The 15,283-nt window shown below is 44.0% G+C and overlaps 1 protein-coding gene across 4 annotated transcripts in view; it reads right to left on the bottom strand.

The window, feature by feature from the left end:
• The window catches only part of UBE2W (ubiquitin conjugating enzyme E2 W), a 39,225-nt gene extending 37,667 nt beyond the window's left edge, over window positions 1–1,558 (bottom strand). The window contains exon 1 of one of the 4 annotated variants that reach the window (XM_075920507.1): window positions 948–1,558. Coding sequence is in view for 1 of the 4 variants with exons in the window: in XM_075920508.1 (XP_075776623.1) it covers window positions 948–962 (15 nt within the window). In the remaining 3 variants the exon portion in view is untranslated. Of the gene's footprint in view, window positions 1–497; window positions 881–947 lie in introns of those variants that run through there. The other 3 variants (XM_075920509.1, XM_075920508.1, XM_075920511.1) reach the window with 3 other exon arrangements.
• Window positions 1,559–15,283: the final 13,725 nt, after the last annotated feature.

Genomic DNA, 15,283 nt, shown 5'->3' with positions numbered 1-15,283 from the left:
CCCTCTGATACTATACTCCAAATGGTTAATGATAATGCTTTGAAACGTGGTGTGCCTTGTAGGGGTACAGAGCAGCATTGGTGATCCAAATTTAGGATAATCTGACCAAGAGAGTCCCAAGAGACAGATCCTCCCTTATCCCCCACTCTCCCAAAAACCCCAAAAGCCAGTTTCCCTCTACTGTCTTTTACTGCTAAATCGGATGCATTACAGACCTCTAGAATGCTGTGATCTGATCCTTCAATGAACATACTTATGGATAAATGAATCACTATCCCTGTCCTTAGATAAAAGGACTTGTGGACTAAGTGGCGGGAGGTTACTACTATAGATGCGAATAGGGGAGGGTTGAATGTAATCCTGCGGCTGTCAAGGCTGTCTTTTTGTGCAACCCACCACCAACCTCAGGCAGCCATGCCCCCCTCCTATCTTCATAAACTCCCTTAGGAGCACTCTGGGAGTCTCTGTGCCCTACCCCGTACGATCCTTACACGCACCCAATGAAGAGGAAGAGCCCGGCTGACTCTACCACACCCGCCATTCCTTTCACACTTGAGGGAACTCGGCGGCGGTCGGGGACTCTTCTCCTTTCCCAGCTCCGCCGGGGAGTGTGTGAAGCGCCCCCGCCTCCTCCCACACACACCAAGGAGGGGGGGGCCCTACCCGAACTCGGCCCTTCCCGGGAGCGGGGTGTCTGCCACAGCTCGCTCACACGCCAGGCAGGGGCTTTATCGGGCCCTCGCGCTCCGGGGGGAGGTCCCGTCCCAGAGTCCCCTTCCTGGGCGGCTCCCCAGCGCTGCCCACAGGCACCCCAGAGGCCAGAGCTTCCGCGCCAACCGCCGCCCTCCCGGCTGTCCCGCACCCCGCCAGCGGCTCCTCCTGCCACCCCGGCAGCGCCGCTCTCCCCACTCCGGCCCGGCGCCCCGACTCCGCCGCCAGAGCCTCACCTGCATGGACGCCATGATGGATCCGCCCCCCTCCCCTCTGCGCCGCCGGTCCGGACCCGGAGAGAGCGAGAGAGAGAGACGCAGCGGCGTCCCGCCAGATCACGTGGGCCCCCCAAACCAACAGGGGCAGGGCGCATGCGCCGAGCGATCAGCGGTGGCGGCTGCGCTAGGTAGCGGCCTCGCCTGGCAGGGGCCCACAGGCCGGCCCGGCGAGGCCGGGATGGGAGGAGCCGCGCGTGGCAGGCCCGTCCGCTGGAGCGCGCCCGGGGCGGGGCTAGGGGCGGAGGGGCGCGACAGGCGCGGCTGGGCCACTGCGCGTGCGGAGCCTCGGGGGAGCCGGGGCTGCCCCCCGTCTCCTGTTCGGCACCCAGCGGCTCCAGGCGGGGGCTGGGCAGCATGGGCAGTTGCCAGTTGTGGGTGGACGGATTCCTGCAGCTTTCTTCCTGTGGCACAGTCTTCAGTTACAGCGGAATCGTTAGTCCCCGGAGCCACCAAGCCCAGCCTGGAGGGCTGGCAACCCTGGTGGGATTCCTGCATCGACCTGCCCCCCTCCCGTCCCCCGCCCCGTGCAGGGAAAGCTGCATTGAGGTCACATGAGAACTGTGTCACTGTCCATTATGCTGAAACGGGCTCTACTGCGCACGTGCACATGTTGATAAGTCAAATGCATGAATTGTAAGTTTGCGAAAGGCGGGTGGATTGCACTGGGGACAGCGTCCAGCGCAGCCCCGAGAGGAAGGCCGCGCCCACGGCCCAAACCCCTGAGCCACAGCGCAAGGGTGCTCGAGCTTGTGAGAAGAACAGCCTTTGCATTTTTGTTAAACGTGGTAAAACAGTGTCTGGCTTGTTTATGTTCTTGTAAATAGCTGGAATATTTCAGGCGGCTTCAGACATAGGGCAAATGGCATATAACTTCAGCCCAAATAGTTACATTTTGCTGAAGTTATATGCAACTCAAAACACGGTGAAATGTGGGGCAATCTTCATAATAGGAAGTGCTACCAGTCCTGTGTCTGATACTAGTTATTATGGCACTGTCCCCTCTTTGGGGTGCTCAGCCCTGGACAAAAATTAGCAGGTGCTCAGTATCTGCTGACAAGATCTCTCACCCTCCTATAGCCCCACTAACTAACTCCTCCCCCTCTCAGTGCATCTGACATACCACGAAACAGCTACCCCTCTGATACACGAAACAGCTGTTTCTCAGCATGCAGGAGGCTCTGGGAGGAAAGGAGCAGGGACTGGGTGTGTTTGGGAGGAGGAGGGGGAGCAGGCTTGGGGAAGAGATGGAGTGGGAACAGGGCCTGAGCTGGTGGTGGTACCATCCCCTGGTTAGAGGGGAAGTAGACACTTGTTGGTTGCAGATCAGGTCTAATATTTGTCTGGGTGAGTGTGTAAATGTATCTGCCAGATCACCTATGACATCCCATGATTTCCAGAGGCTTGTGTTACCACAAACAAATAATTGAGATAGTTTCTAGAATGATGCTGGGCATCTCATCCCCTTAGCAACACTAGAAAAAAATGCTGTCATCATCATCTAGTGGTCTTGTCCTTTGTGTTGCACATCATGTATATTCACATATTCACAGATTTTGAGTACACATGACCAGACATTTTATGAGCTATATGCTTTTTAAAAAAAAAAAAAAATCTTGTGTGTACTTGTGCACACCCCTCCCTTTTAATGGAACAAGTCTTTTATTTTTTAAACAAACAACTGTGCTGTTTAGGTTTGTCCATTTACTGATTGGAGCTAGTCTTATTACTGAAGTTGCCATCTGAATAGGTCAGCCAAGGTAATTGAGTCCATAGCTGACCAAGGTCTTCCCAAGGGATCCCACTAAATTGGCTGACTAGGCAGTATCTGGAATATGGCATGCAATTCTGGTCACTCCTTCTCAAAAAGGATATATTAGAATTGGGGAAAGTACAGAAAAGAGCAATGAGAACATCTAGGGGCATGGAACAGCTTCAATAAGGAGAGATTTATAAAAACGGGCTGTTCCTTTTAGAAACAAGAGCAGAATATGATAGAGAGCTATAAAATTCAGATAATATGGGGAAAGTGTTATTTACGTCTCACATAACACAAGAACTAAAGGTCACCCAATTAAAATAATAAGCAGCAGGTTGAAAACAAACAAAGTAGGTTCCTCCCAAATTCACGGTTCACTTTGATCAATTTCATGGACATGGGGGAAGGGAGGGTCTTAAAATTGGTCAATTTCACAATTTCAGACTTTTACATCTGAAATGTCATGGCATTGTAACTGTGGCACTGGATAATCCTACTCTAATGTTTATGTTAAAGCTTTAGCACCTTTTGAATTCTAAGGGAGTATGAATAATGAGTATTATGCATGATTTACTATTTATATATTTTCTGTTTTCCATTCTCCAATTTACTTCATTTGTGTGAAATACTGTAACCTAGATTACAGACATTTTAGTATAATGTCTTTTTCAGAATTGTTTATAAAGTGCCTAACACAGTGGAACCCTACTCTTGTACTGAGGCCTAAAGCACAACTGTAAAACAAACAACAGTAGAACACACTGGAAAGAACCCTGTTGGTCACAATAGAACTGAGTAATATAACAGTGAATAGTTGGTACAGAAAATTTCAGATCTCAATTTATTCATGAACAGGTTATGGAACTCTTTGTTCTAAAGTATTCCCTAATTTAGACAGTGAAAAATTCTCTGTTGGCATATGGTTCACAAATGGTTGCACAAATTCTAAATGTGCACTTCGGGCCAATGCTGAGGACTGTTAGAAGGCCCTGTTTATGGGCTGTGCAAGGAAAGGAGGGCTGTCTGCATGTCATGAGGGCAAGAGAGGAACAGTGGATCTTCATTTATGCCTATAGACTAGTAGAGTGATGCTCTGTGTAAAACTGTGCAAAAGGCAGCTGGAAGACCAGCCATTATATGTGGTATTTAGCAGCTGCTAACAATAACCAACACACTGAATTAAATTCATTCTATCTATATAAAGCTATAGTACTGGGTCTGACACTACATCAACAAAGTTAATAGTTTTACCATGGATTTCAACATTGCACAATCATGCTTTCAGAATCCAACTTAATTTTATACTTTAAATTCATGAACTTTGAATTTCATGTATTGTGTTGGTTTGCTTCATAAGTCATTTGATATTATTTCTGTTCACTCAGTTACATAAGATGTCCATTCACCACAATGCAAATCATGGCTGTTGCATTTGATTATACTATTTTAAACCTTAACAAATATTCAGGCATTCACAACATGATGGGGACTAATTTGGCTACAAGTACTCAAGAGAGCGATCTTGGAGTCACTGTAGATACTTCTCTAAAAACATCCACTGTGCAGTGGCAGTCAAAAAAGCAAATAGAATGTTAGGAGTCATTAAAAAAGGGATAGAGAATAGGACAGAAAATATCTTATTGCCTCTATATAAAACCATAGTACGCCCACATCTTGAATACTGTGTACAGATGTGGTTGCCTCATCTCAAAAGAGATATATTGGCATTGGAAAAGGTTCAGAAATGAGCAACAAAAATGATTACAAGTTTGGAACATGTCCCATATGAAGAGAGATTAAAAAGACTTGGACTTTTCAGCTTAGAAAAGAGGAGACTAAGAGGGGATATGATAGAGGTCTATAAAATAATGACTGGTATGTAAAGAGTGAATAAGGAAAAGTTATTTACTTATTCCCACAATATAAGAACTTGGGGTCAGCAAATGAAATTAATAGGCAGCAGGTTTAAAACAAACAAAAAAAGTTTTTCTTCACTCAGTGCATAGTCAAACTGTGGAACTCTTTGCTAGAGGATGTGGCAAAAGCTAGAACTTTAACAGGGTTAAAAAAAAAGTCTAGATAGATTCATGGATGTTAGGTCCATCAATGGCTAGTAGCCAGGATGGGTAGGAATGGTATCCCTAGCCTCTATTTCCCTGGAAGTGGGTGACAGGGGAGGGATCTCATGAGGATTACCTGTTGTGATCCCTCACTCTGGAGCATCTGGTATTGGCCACTGTCGGCAGACTGGGCTAGATGGACCTTTGGTCTGACCCAGTATGGCCATTCTTATATTCTTGATCATTACTGTTACAGCTTGAGGGACCAAATGGCTACAGAAAGCAAGCCCACAACATTACAAATGTAGTCAAATCAAAATTTGACTCTGAAGTCTAATGGTTATTTGTAAACTTTTCATTATTCATTCAGCTTGTCACATTTAACATGGTGATTTTCTCTCATGATGAGCATATTGTTTATTTTGACAGTTTGCAATATGTGGTGAAATACATAAACAGTAAATATACAAATAAACTGATACAAGTTTACTGAGTTAATTTGATTTGTGAATATTAAAATCTATGTTAGAATTATATTTATATTAGAATTTGACAGGAAATGCACTCACAAGCATCTTTGTTGGGTTGCATCCAGACCAGTGTTATTCCACCACTTTTTATCCCACATTATCTGAGTGTTTTTGCAAGAGAGTTAACTATTTTCTTAACTATTACTAGTGTCTTGAATATTTCATATACTAAACTGCATCTTACTGCCTGATTCTGTGCAAATTCTGCCACTCTGGTCACATTGCACATTGTTTTCTTTTGTCCTGCCTCCTCCACCTTCACCTCTTATCTGCTTCCCCCATAGAAGTTACTTGTACAGTCACATTAATCTCCCTTTGTTATTCCAGTGGCCTGCCAACCATAATCTGCAGTACAAAGAGGCCATATCTCACAAGAGAGGAGGACTGCATACCTCACAAAGCAATTGTGCTTGTTTTCAACTCAGTCAGTTTGGTAATTTAAAGAAGGGGATTGATGCCTCCACTGCATTAGGAATTTCTCAGGAATAGAGGATCTTTTGAAAAATACAAATTGAATTGACCTACATAAAACCAGTCACTGTACCTATATCTCATTAGCAAAAGAGGAAGAGAAGTGGAATCAAATCAGAAAAACAGAGGAAAGGTACAAAAATAAAATGAATAGGTGGGAAAAGAAAGTAGTAAGAATTACTCCTGAGTTTATGCAGTGGCTACTGTCTCAATAAAAGGCATATTGTTTTACTGCCTATTGAAATCATTGACCTACTGTTGCTGTAACCTCAAGCTCAACAAAAGTAGGTAGGTTCTCTCTTAAGCTATTTGTGCCAAGCATCTAGGCTGGGATTTGAATGGAGAAGGGAATTAGGCAGCCAAGATATTAGTGCTTCCTTATCTCACAGGGGTATTGTAAGGATAAATGCAATTAAGGATTCTGAGATGCACAGATATTTTAGGAATTATATGAATACCATAAATAGTGAATGATAGAATAAAAGTCATCTCCAGGGGTGACTGGTGAAGAGACACTCAAGGGGCCACTGGTCAAATGACATCCTCCCAGCCTGGACAACCCCCTTCTGCCATAGGCCACACTTCTCCGTGCCCCTGCTCTGCCCCACCTCTTTCTCCAACTTAACCTAGTGAAATAGCAGGGCTAGGAGTCCAACTCCAGCAGCAAAGGTCCATACCTTCCCCAGCACTCATTGGCAGTGGTAGGAGAAACAGAGCAACACGCCGCAGCTTGCTCTGCTTCCCGCCGGTGAGTGCAGGGGCAATCCCGCCCCTTTCCCCAAGCAAGGTGGCTGGATGAGCAGAATGAGCTTGGTGGGGAACTTTGCTTCCCCCACTGCTGTCCGGGGGGGGAGGACGGGACACAGAACCCTACTGTGAGTGCCATTCCCCTCCTCACTGGTCACCTTGCCAGCTGCAGGCCAGCCCTTACCTCTCCCACCCACGCATCATCCTTGCGTAGCCATGTAGCTAAAACGTAGTTTTATGCAGTGTAATGTGCATCAGTGTACCTTTCTGACTTGCAGAAAGAAACAGCCTAGTGCAGTGGTTCTCAAGTCGTTTCAGTCCACGGACCACCACGCCAATCAAAAAAATGTTGTGGACCACCTCCTTTTTGAGACATGATAAAAAAGAGCAGACAGCGAACATTTTGGTTTGAAATTTATTTCTAACATATTTTTGGATTCTCTTCTCACTGACAAGCTTTTCAATGTTTGGAGTGGTACCTGATAATGCACAACAAATATCGCTTTCCACTGCAAGCCAATTCCTCTGTTTGGACTTAACATGCAACAAACACGAAAATCCAGTCTCACACATATAAGTTGATGCAAATGGCAAAAGAAATCTGACTGCGTGTGCTGACAGATTTGGGTAACTCCTGGTTATGTTGGCTCAAAATTTCTCTATGGTAGACTGTTGGTACACGTCTTGAACCGCAAAATCATTTTTCAGATCCAAGAATTCCTCCTGCTGGTGATGCTATGGATGACGCGCCGAGTGCTTGTGAACACGGCATAAAACAGCCTAACGGCGGTGCCTGCTCACACCATGTGACTTTGGACAATGTTCCTGTGGACCACCAAAAAAGTCACCATGGACCACCAGTTGAGAACCACAGGCCTAGTGCCATTGGTAAACATGCACTAAGCATGCTGCAGTGTTTATTAACGTGAAAGCAAGAATAGACCAGAAGGGTCTATTTAACTCTGTCACCCTTTTACTGTTGGGATTGTTTTCTTCTTTCATTTAAAAGTGTAAGAATGTTTTTGAACTAGATCTGTCTTTACAGAAGCAACTATGTAGTTTTTGTGTGAGTGCAGAATGTGTGTTAGAAGATAAGTGTGAAAGCCATCACTAGACCAGATGTTCTAGGGACGAGCCAAGGACAGATGGAAAGGTGCCAGGAGATTGCTGTATACATCTATTGAGATGCAGATGAAGGGCAGATTGAGGACAAGGTAAGGCCTATCCATTGGGACAAGATAACTGTGATATGAGAGGGACGACATAAGAAAACAAACATCAAATGGTAATTGATTGCAGCATGACGATGGAAAACTTACTTATTCCAATCAAGTTAAACTGCTATAAAAATGGGCTGCTTTGTTACACTTTAGAGTACATCTTGCCACAGTTTTAGGCACAGATGCTGGAGCATTGGTCTGGACCAATAGAACCTGCTCCTTCTTATCCATGAGGAATCTGGACCCTGAACTGGTAACTACAACATTGATTGGTGGGACTACGTGTATGTCTGTGAGCATATGCTAGCTGCTTTACTATTGTATTCTCAGTAAATGTGGCGTATTGCATAACTTTTTTGGTGGAGAATTGTGAAAAAGTGGTGCTGCTGTCTTCTTCCTTTCCTTTGAATCCGTGGAAAAGTGGTAAGAGTAGAATATACTGCAGTTTTGGGTACTGAAGTGAACGATCATTAAAGTGTGCACACCTCCAGATGTAGAATCCAGGGTAAAGAGAGGAGAAATAAATTTCTCACGCCCCTAATCATAGAGTTGCGAGCACAAAGAGGCAAGAAGGAAAATTAGACTTCTCCCCCACCCTTCATTTGGCAGGGGAACAAGAAATTATCTTAAAGGTATATACACCATCATTTGTAGCAAGGCTGAGTAAGAAAAGGGGTTTAGTATTCCACTCTCCGACCCACTCCTGGGGAAATAATTTAAAGGTGGAATAGCCTAAGGATGTTAAATAACGGTTAATTTAGTAGTTGACGGAATTTCCATAGACTAATCGATAGGCACTTTTGCATTTCAAAAGGTAAGTGCCCTCATGGAGCCCAGAATCAGCGGAACTTCCCACTGGCCCCAGGCTGCATACAGAGTTCTGCATTCCTCCTTTGGGGGCTCTTGTACATTTCAAAGGAGGAATGCAGAACTCTGTATGCAGCCTGGGGCCAGTGGGAAGTTCCGCTGATTCTGGGCTCTATGAGGGCACTTATCTTTTGAAATGCAAAAGAAACCCCTGGGGCTCTTGTGCATTTCAAAGCAGAAGAAACTGCATGGAGCCCATAGTCAGCAGGAATTCCCACTAGCCCTGGGCTGCATGCGGCATACCAGCTTTGAAATGTACAAGAGTGCTCAGAGTCCCCCGCTGACCTTGGGCTCCATATGGCGCTGCTGCTTTGAAATGCTGTGTGGAGCCAGTGTCAGCTTGGGACTTTTGAGCTGATCCCGGGCTCCGGGTGGCATTTCCAAGGAACCCAGGATCAGCTGGGGACTCCCCAGCTGATCTGGGGCTCCATGCGGCATTTCCGACTGAGCCATGGCGTTTCAAAGGGGCAGCTCTGCACAGAGCTTAGGGTCAGCTCCATGCGGCATGGCCACTTTGAAACACCATGATGTTTCAAAGCAGTAGCACTGCATGGAGCCCTTACTGGACTCCGTATGGTGCTGCCACTTTGAAATACTCCCTCTTCCCCCTATCTCCCGTATAGCTTCTTCCACACTGATGGGCATGAATACAAAGATTAAGGCAAGACTATAAAACACACAGGCCCCATTTAAGTCAGTTCTCTTGATATTAATAAAATGTACTATTTACTCAATTTCCACCCATATGACAGCACTTTTAATGAGCAATGACAGTCCAGGTATTTAACTACTAAAACATATCAACAGAAGACCTTTATATTTACTACTTTTTTGTTTTGGCTCCCACCTGCAGGCCGTGTGTTAAGCCCTGCGTAAACCCCAACCGCACGATGGGCCACAAACTGGCTGCATATGAGCCACATATTGAATAGGCCTGCTGTAATGAGATGTTTAAAAGATTAACTGACTGCAGAAATGAAAATTCAGATTTACCCAAGAAATGGATCAGAAGGCTAGTTGAAGACCCCACCCACCTTGCTAAATTGATAGTGGAACAAAGCCTGTATCCATGAAAAGGGATGGATCAACAAGGAAAGCAGAATTGGACCCAGACAAGAAGGCAGGTAAAGAAATTGAACAATTTTTCTAGAAACCCGGGGGAGTGGCAGGAATAAGAGAAACAGTTAAGTACAAAAATGGGAAATTAAAATTCCTGGAATAATACTTGGAAAGGTAACATCTAAACTAATGAAGTTGTCATTTTGGAAAATAAGGAAGTGATTTAAAGTAAAAGAGTAAGAAGTTCATTCTGCAGATGTTAACAGGAATGGAGTCGTTAAATGAAAAAATGTTAGAGGCAATGTGTTATAGGAAATTTGTTTTGTTTCTTTGCAGCCATTCTAAAGGAAAATGGGCCCTTTCTAAATGAGTGGTCTGTAAAATTTCAAGTAAAAGAAACAACCTGATTTAAATAGACTATGGATAGGTTAGTCAAATTCACTAAAAAGAGTAAGGGTTTTTTGTTGGAATGTACTTGCCTCCAAATGTGTAAAAATAGTTAAAGCAGTGTGAGGAATGGTGTCCCTGGCCTCTGTTTGTCAAAGGCTGGAGAAGGATGGCAGGAGACAAATCGCTTGATCATTGTCTTTGGTCTACCCCCTCTGGGGCACCTAGCACTGGCCCCTGTCAGCAGACAGGATACTGGGCTAGATGGAGCTTTGGTCTGACCAAGTATGGCCATTCTTATGTTAATAGTATTGAATTAGAGTACCTCTGTGTTGTGAGGTTTTTATTTGCCAATTAACAGAATATTAAAATCATTCATTTGAACTTGGTAAACACTATCAAAGATTAATTAGAAAAAAACATAATATATTACATTTATATTAAATGTAGATTTCTAATAATTCTCAAGTTTTGTACTTTATTGAATTTTGGTTAGCTTAGTTAACAATTTAATGAATTTAATTTTAATTAATTTCCCAACCCTACTGTCACATCCTCTTATTACCCTGCATCCCTTATTTTATAGCTCTCTGAACTGCCATTTCTAATATACAAGTTCAATAATATAAAAACAATTGAAGTATTCTGGTTTAGCCAGAAAATAATTGTGACTTTACAGTCTCCAGCTTTTCCAACATCAAGATGAATTCTGTCTATGTATAGAATTAACCTCAGTCGCAATAAGACACGACACTATAATGAACTAATGCAACTATGTCAAACTTCCCATTTTACATTTCTGAATGGGAAGTACTCTCAACTTTAACCAGTCTAATTGTTTGCTATGAATTTAAACACGTATGGTTTAAAAGGCTTTTATTGATAGGTAAAAAGGTAACTTTTGTATTATTTTCCTTGAGGATGCTCTATGTCATACATACAAGCTTCTCTCAAGAGTGAATTGTCAGAAAAAGCTTCTGTTTGATTTTTGCATTTATATCTTTCAAGCATGTGTAACATACTGACTTCTCAGCTATTCTCTACTAAATACCATTTTCTCATAATATTTGCCACCACATTAGTTACTTTTAAAAATAAATCCAATACTAACATAGTTGATGTTATTTGTCACAAAAACATTCTTTGAAAGCTCACTACTTTTTCCATGGGAGAAAAACAACTAAATGACATTTTCCTGTTTGCGAACTACAAAGCTTTGGTTCTTCTGTCTTAAAAGAACATAGCAAAATAATGTAAACCCAAACCGGATTCACCTTAAGAATTAAAATATCCCTAGCATGCTGTTGTCCAGATTAAGTTACACCCTCCCACAATGTTCCCTCTAATCTTTTCCATCCATGTGTGAAATCATTTTTTTTGTGCACCAAGGCATGTGCCATTGTACACTATCAATAGAAACAACAAATCCAATCCGTTGAGTGGCATTTGAATCTCTCCTGAATGGCTATACAAGTGCCCAGCTTCCAGGGGACACTGCCCTCCCACTACCCTCAAACTAGAAGAAATCTCTTTTTGTAGGACCCAGAGGGCATGTCTACAGAGCAGTGTTATTTTGGAATAACGGATGTTGTTCCAAAATAACGTATTGCATAGCTAGCCTGTTATTTTGTAATAAATTTGAAATCATGGGCTTCTTACTCCAACTTCTGTAAACCTCATTGCATGAATAAGGGAAGCCAGAGGAAGAATGCTCTATTTCAAAATAACTGCTGTGTAGATATGCCTAAATTTGAAATAAGCTATACAATTAGGATAACTCAAGTTGCATAGTTTATTTTGAGTTTAGCCCTGCTGTGTAAATGTGCCTATAGTGTACTTTTGCTCACTCTGCAAAAGCACTTGAATTTTTGACACGAGATATTAGGAAACAAAACCACAACATCCATATGTTGAGACATATCAGTAAAAATTATAAGCCACTTAGCCTCTGTTCCATTAAATGAATGGTGCGGAGAACATTTACCATGTAATCAGAAGGATCTATTTAGGTGTTGGGAAAGTAACAATGAAAAAAGCAGAGAGTACCCCTTGACTGGGTAAGAAGAAACTACTACAGGCAGTCCCCGGGTTACGTACAAGATAGGGACTGTAGGTTTGTTCTTAAGTTGAATCTGTAGGTAAGTCGGAACTGGCGTCCAGATTCAGACGCTGCTGAAACTGATCAGTTTCAACAGTGGCTGAATCTGGACGCCAGTTCTGACTTGCATACAGATTCAACTTAAGAACCCCAGGCATCCCCAAGTCAGCTGCTGCTGAAACTGATCAGCGGCTGATTCCAGGAAGCCCGGGGCAGGGGCTTCCTGTAGTCAGCCACTGGTCAGTTTCAGCAGTGGCTGACTTGGGGACGCCTGGGGCAGAGCAGCTGGGGTGCTGCTGGGTTGGTCCAGTAGCGCCGCCGCTCCTCGGCGCTACTGGACCAACCCAGCAGCACCCAAGCTACTCTGCCCCAGGCGTCCTGATTCAGCCGCTGCTGAATCTGACCAGCAGTGGCTGAATCAGGACGCCTGGGGCAGAACAGCTGGGGTGCTGCCCGGTTGGTCCAGTAGCGCCCAGAGCAGCTGTCAGCTGGCCGGGCGCTCCGCGGCTTGGCTCTGCTTTGCCCCTCCCCCGTCCCCCTGGTCTGCAGACCAGGGGGACGGGGGGGGGGGGGGGCAAAGCAGAGCCAAGCCTCGGAGCGCGTGGGCAGCGGACAGCGCTGTCCGCTGCCCACGTGTTCCGCCGCTTTGCTTCCTCTCCCTGGTCTGCTGGAGACCAGGGAGAGGAAAGGCCCCATTCGTAACTGCGGATCCGACATAAGTCGGATCCGCGTAACTCGGGGACTGCCTGTATACAAACAATCAAAAACTGAAGTGCTAATTTTTCACATATCCTGAGACGACTTGGCAATAAAAACATTTTAATGTTGACTGTATTTGCATAAACATTCATGCAGCTCAAACTGGTGGTCTAGTTAAACCTTGTGGCATGTATCCCTGGAACCTGAAGATTTTTAAAAAAATATTTCAGTCCCTGGTGAATGGAATTCATATGATTCAAAGTGTAAAGCTTCTTTTGGTGGCAGGCCATTGTATGTGAAAAATGATCACCCATGAACAAAAACATTTCTTCATAACTTACAGAGAATTCTATTGTTTCCTACAATCAACCAGGAAATACATAGAGCCGAAGATTTATTTCCCAGCTACATCTAGCTGATGACTAGACTTGGTTAAATAATTACTACAGTAGAGTCCCGATTAATCAACCTAAACGGGACCGACAGGTGGCTGGATTACTGAAAATGTAGGATGATAAGGACTCTACTGTAGCCGGCGCCGCTTGGTCCCCATCCCTGCCTGGCCCTGGCCCCTTCCCTCCCTGCAGCTCCTGGGCGCAGGCCGGGGGAATGGCCCCGCTTGCTGCCCCGTCACTCTCCTGGGCTTCTGCCGGCGCCGCTTCGTCCCTGGGAGCTGCAGGCATCAGTGGTTCCAGGAGAGCAACAGGGCAGCGAGTGGGGCCATTCTCCCGGCCCACACTTTATCTGACCTGCAACTCCCGGGTACGAAATGGCACTGGCAGGAGCGGCATCAGCAGCTCCAGGAGAGTGATGGATCAGCGAGCAGGGCTGTTCTCCCAGCCCACGTCCTGGAGCCACTGATGCCGCTCCTGCCAGTGCCGCTTTGTCCGCAGGAGCTGTAAGGTCGGATAAAGTGGAATGTCGGATTACCGAAGGTCAGATAATCCGGACTCTACTTTTCCAGTTATGGCAAAGTTAGAGATGAACTTACCTTAAAATGGAAAACTTAAAAACCAACAAATAGTCTAGTAGCACCTCAAAGACTAACAAAACATGTAGCTTCTGTGGGCAAAACCAGTCATCTGAAGAAGTGGGTTTTGCCCTCAAAAGCTCATGATGCCAGCTACATGTTTTGTTAGTCGGTAACAGGAAAAACTTAAGAAAAAACAACGAATAGTCTAGTAGCACCTTAAAGACTAACTTGGCTACCCCTCTGAAGCTTACCTTAAAATTTTCATGTTGACACCTATTAGTCTAGATTCTTGTTTAGTATATAGCCGGGGGGGGGGGGGGGGGGGGAAGAGGGGGGTTGAATTTTAAAACAGGCTTGGCTCTTGTTCATTTTTTCAATACTTTTCACTTCCAGTTAAATTAAAATGATGATAGGTCAGTTTAGCAGTAGTTGATAGTAACAGAAACACTTGTAACAAACAATGCTTAAATATGGGGGAGGAAAGATCTGAACATTCTAAAGTCTATAAATGATTTCGTTGAAATGTTTTGGGTGGGTTATTTTATCCAAACTAGATAGCCCATCTGTAACCCAAATATTCATTTTAAATCTTTACAATGTATTCATTGCGTAATTGTGAAAACCCTGTGATTCCACATATAAAAATCTGATTAGCAGTCACAAACCAACAAAAACTAAGTTTTAAAAAATTTCCATTATGAAATTTATTTAGCACTCAGGGAGTAAGTGTTGCAGGTTTCCATTTGTTTATTATACCCATGTCATTATCAAGTAAATTTGCACTACCTCCCCGCTACTCCCCCATTATTTGTAGGTTAAAAAAATTAAGAGCAAGAACATTCTGCACAGTGCATTCTCAAACACTATTGCATTTCCAAGGTGCTCAAAGCCATTTTAACTTCAACCTTAATGTCTCATGCCAACACCCAAAGCAGAAAATAATTATACAAGAATCCAATAGCTAACTTCAGCAGTAAAATGCATTACATTTATCATCCTCTGTTAAGGATTATTTTGGCAATAGAATTCTGCAGCCTGCCTTTTACAGAAAGCAACTTATTTTCACAGTGCTTACTATGATCATTTTATGGAATCTTATTTTGTGACCTGAGAGAAGGAGTATGACAGGCAATTACCAACAGGAATTGAACAAGGGATTATTGTATGTACTGCTGAAAAATGAATTAATATCATTGGCTTGCCAATCCTCTCTCCTTAAAATCTTGGGATGTGTCCTCACTACGGGATACGGTCAAATTAAGATACGCAACTTCTGCTACATTAACTGTATAGCTGAAGTTAAAGTACCTTAATTCCACTTTTGGCACTGTCCACACTACAGGAAGTCCAAGGCAGAACACTTTCCCTTCAACTTCCCTTACTCCTCGTGGAAAGAGGACTACCAGCATTGCCCTGAGTACCCCTTC

This window comes from Pelodiscus sinensis, chromosome 2 (assembly GCF_049634645.1).
Source record: "Pelodiscus sinensis isolate JC-2024 chromosome 2, ASM4963464v1, whole genome shotgun sequence".
Classification (NCBI taxonomy): Eukaryota; Metazoa; Chordata; order Testudines; family Trionychidae; genus Pelodiscus; species Pelodiscus sinensis.
Note: the sequence above shows the minus strand (reverse complement) of the source record. Positions and strands in the feature narration are given on the sequence as shown.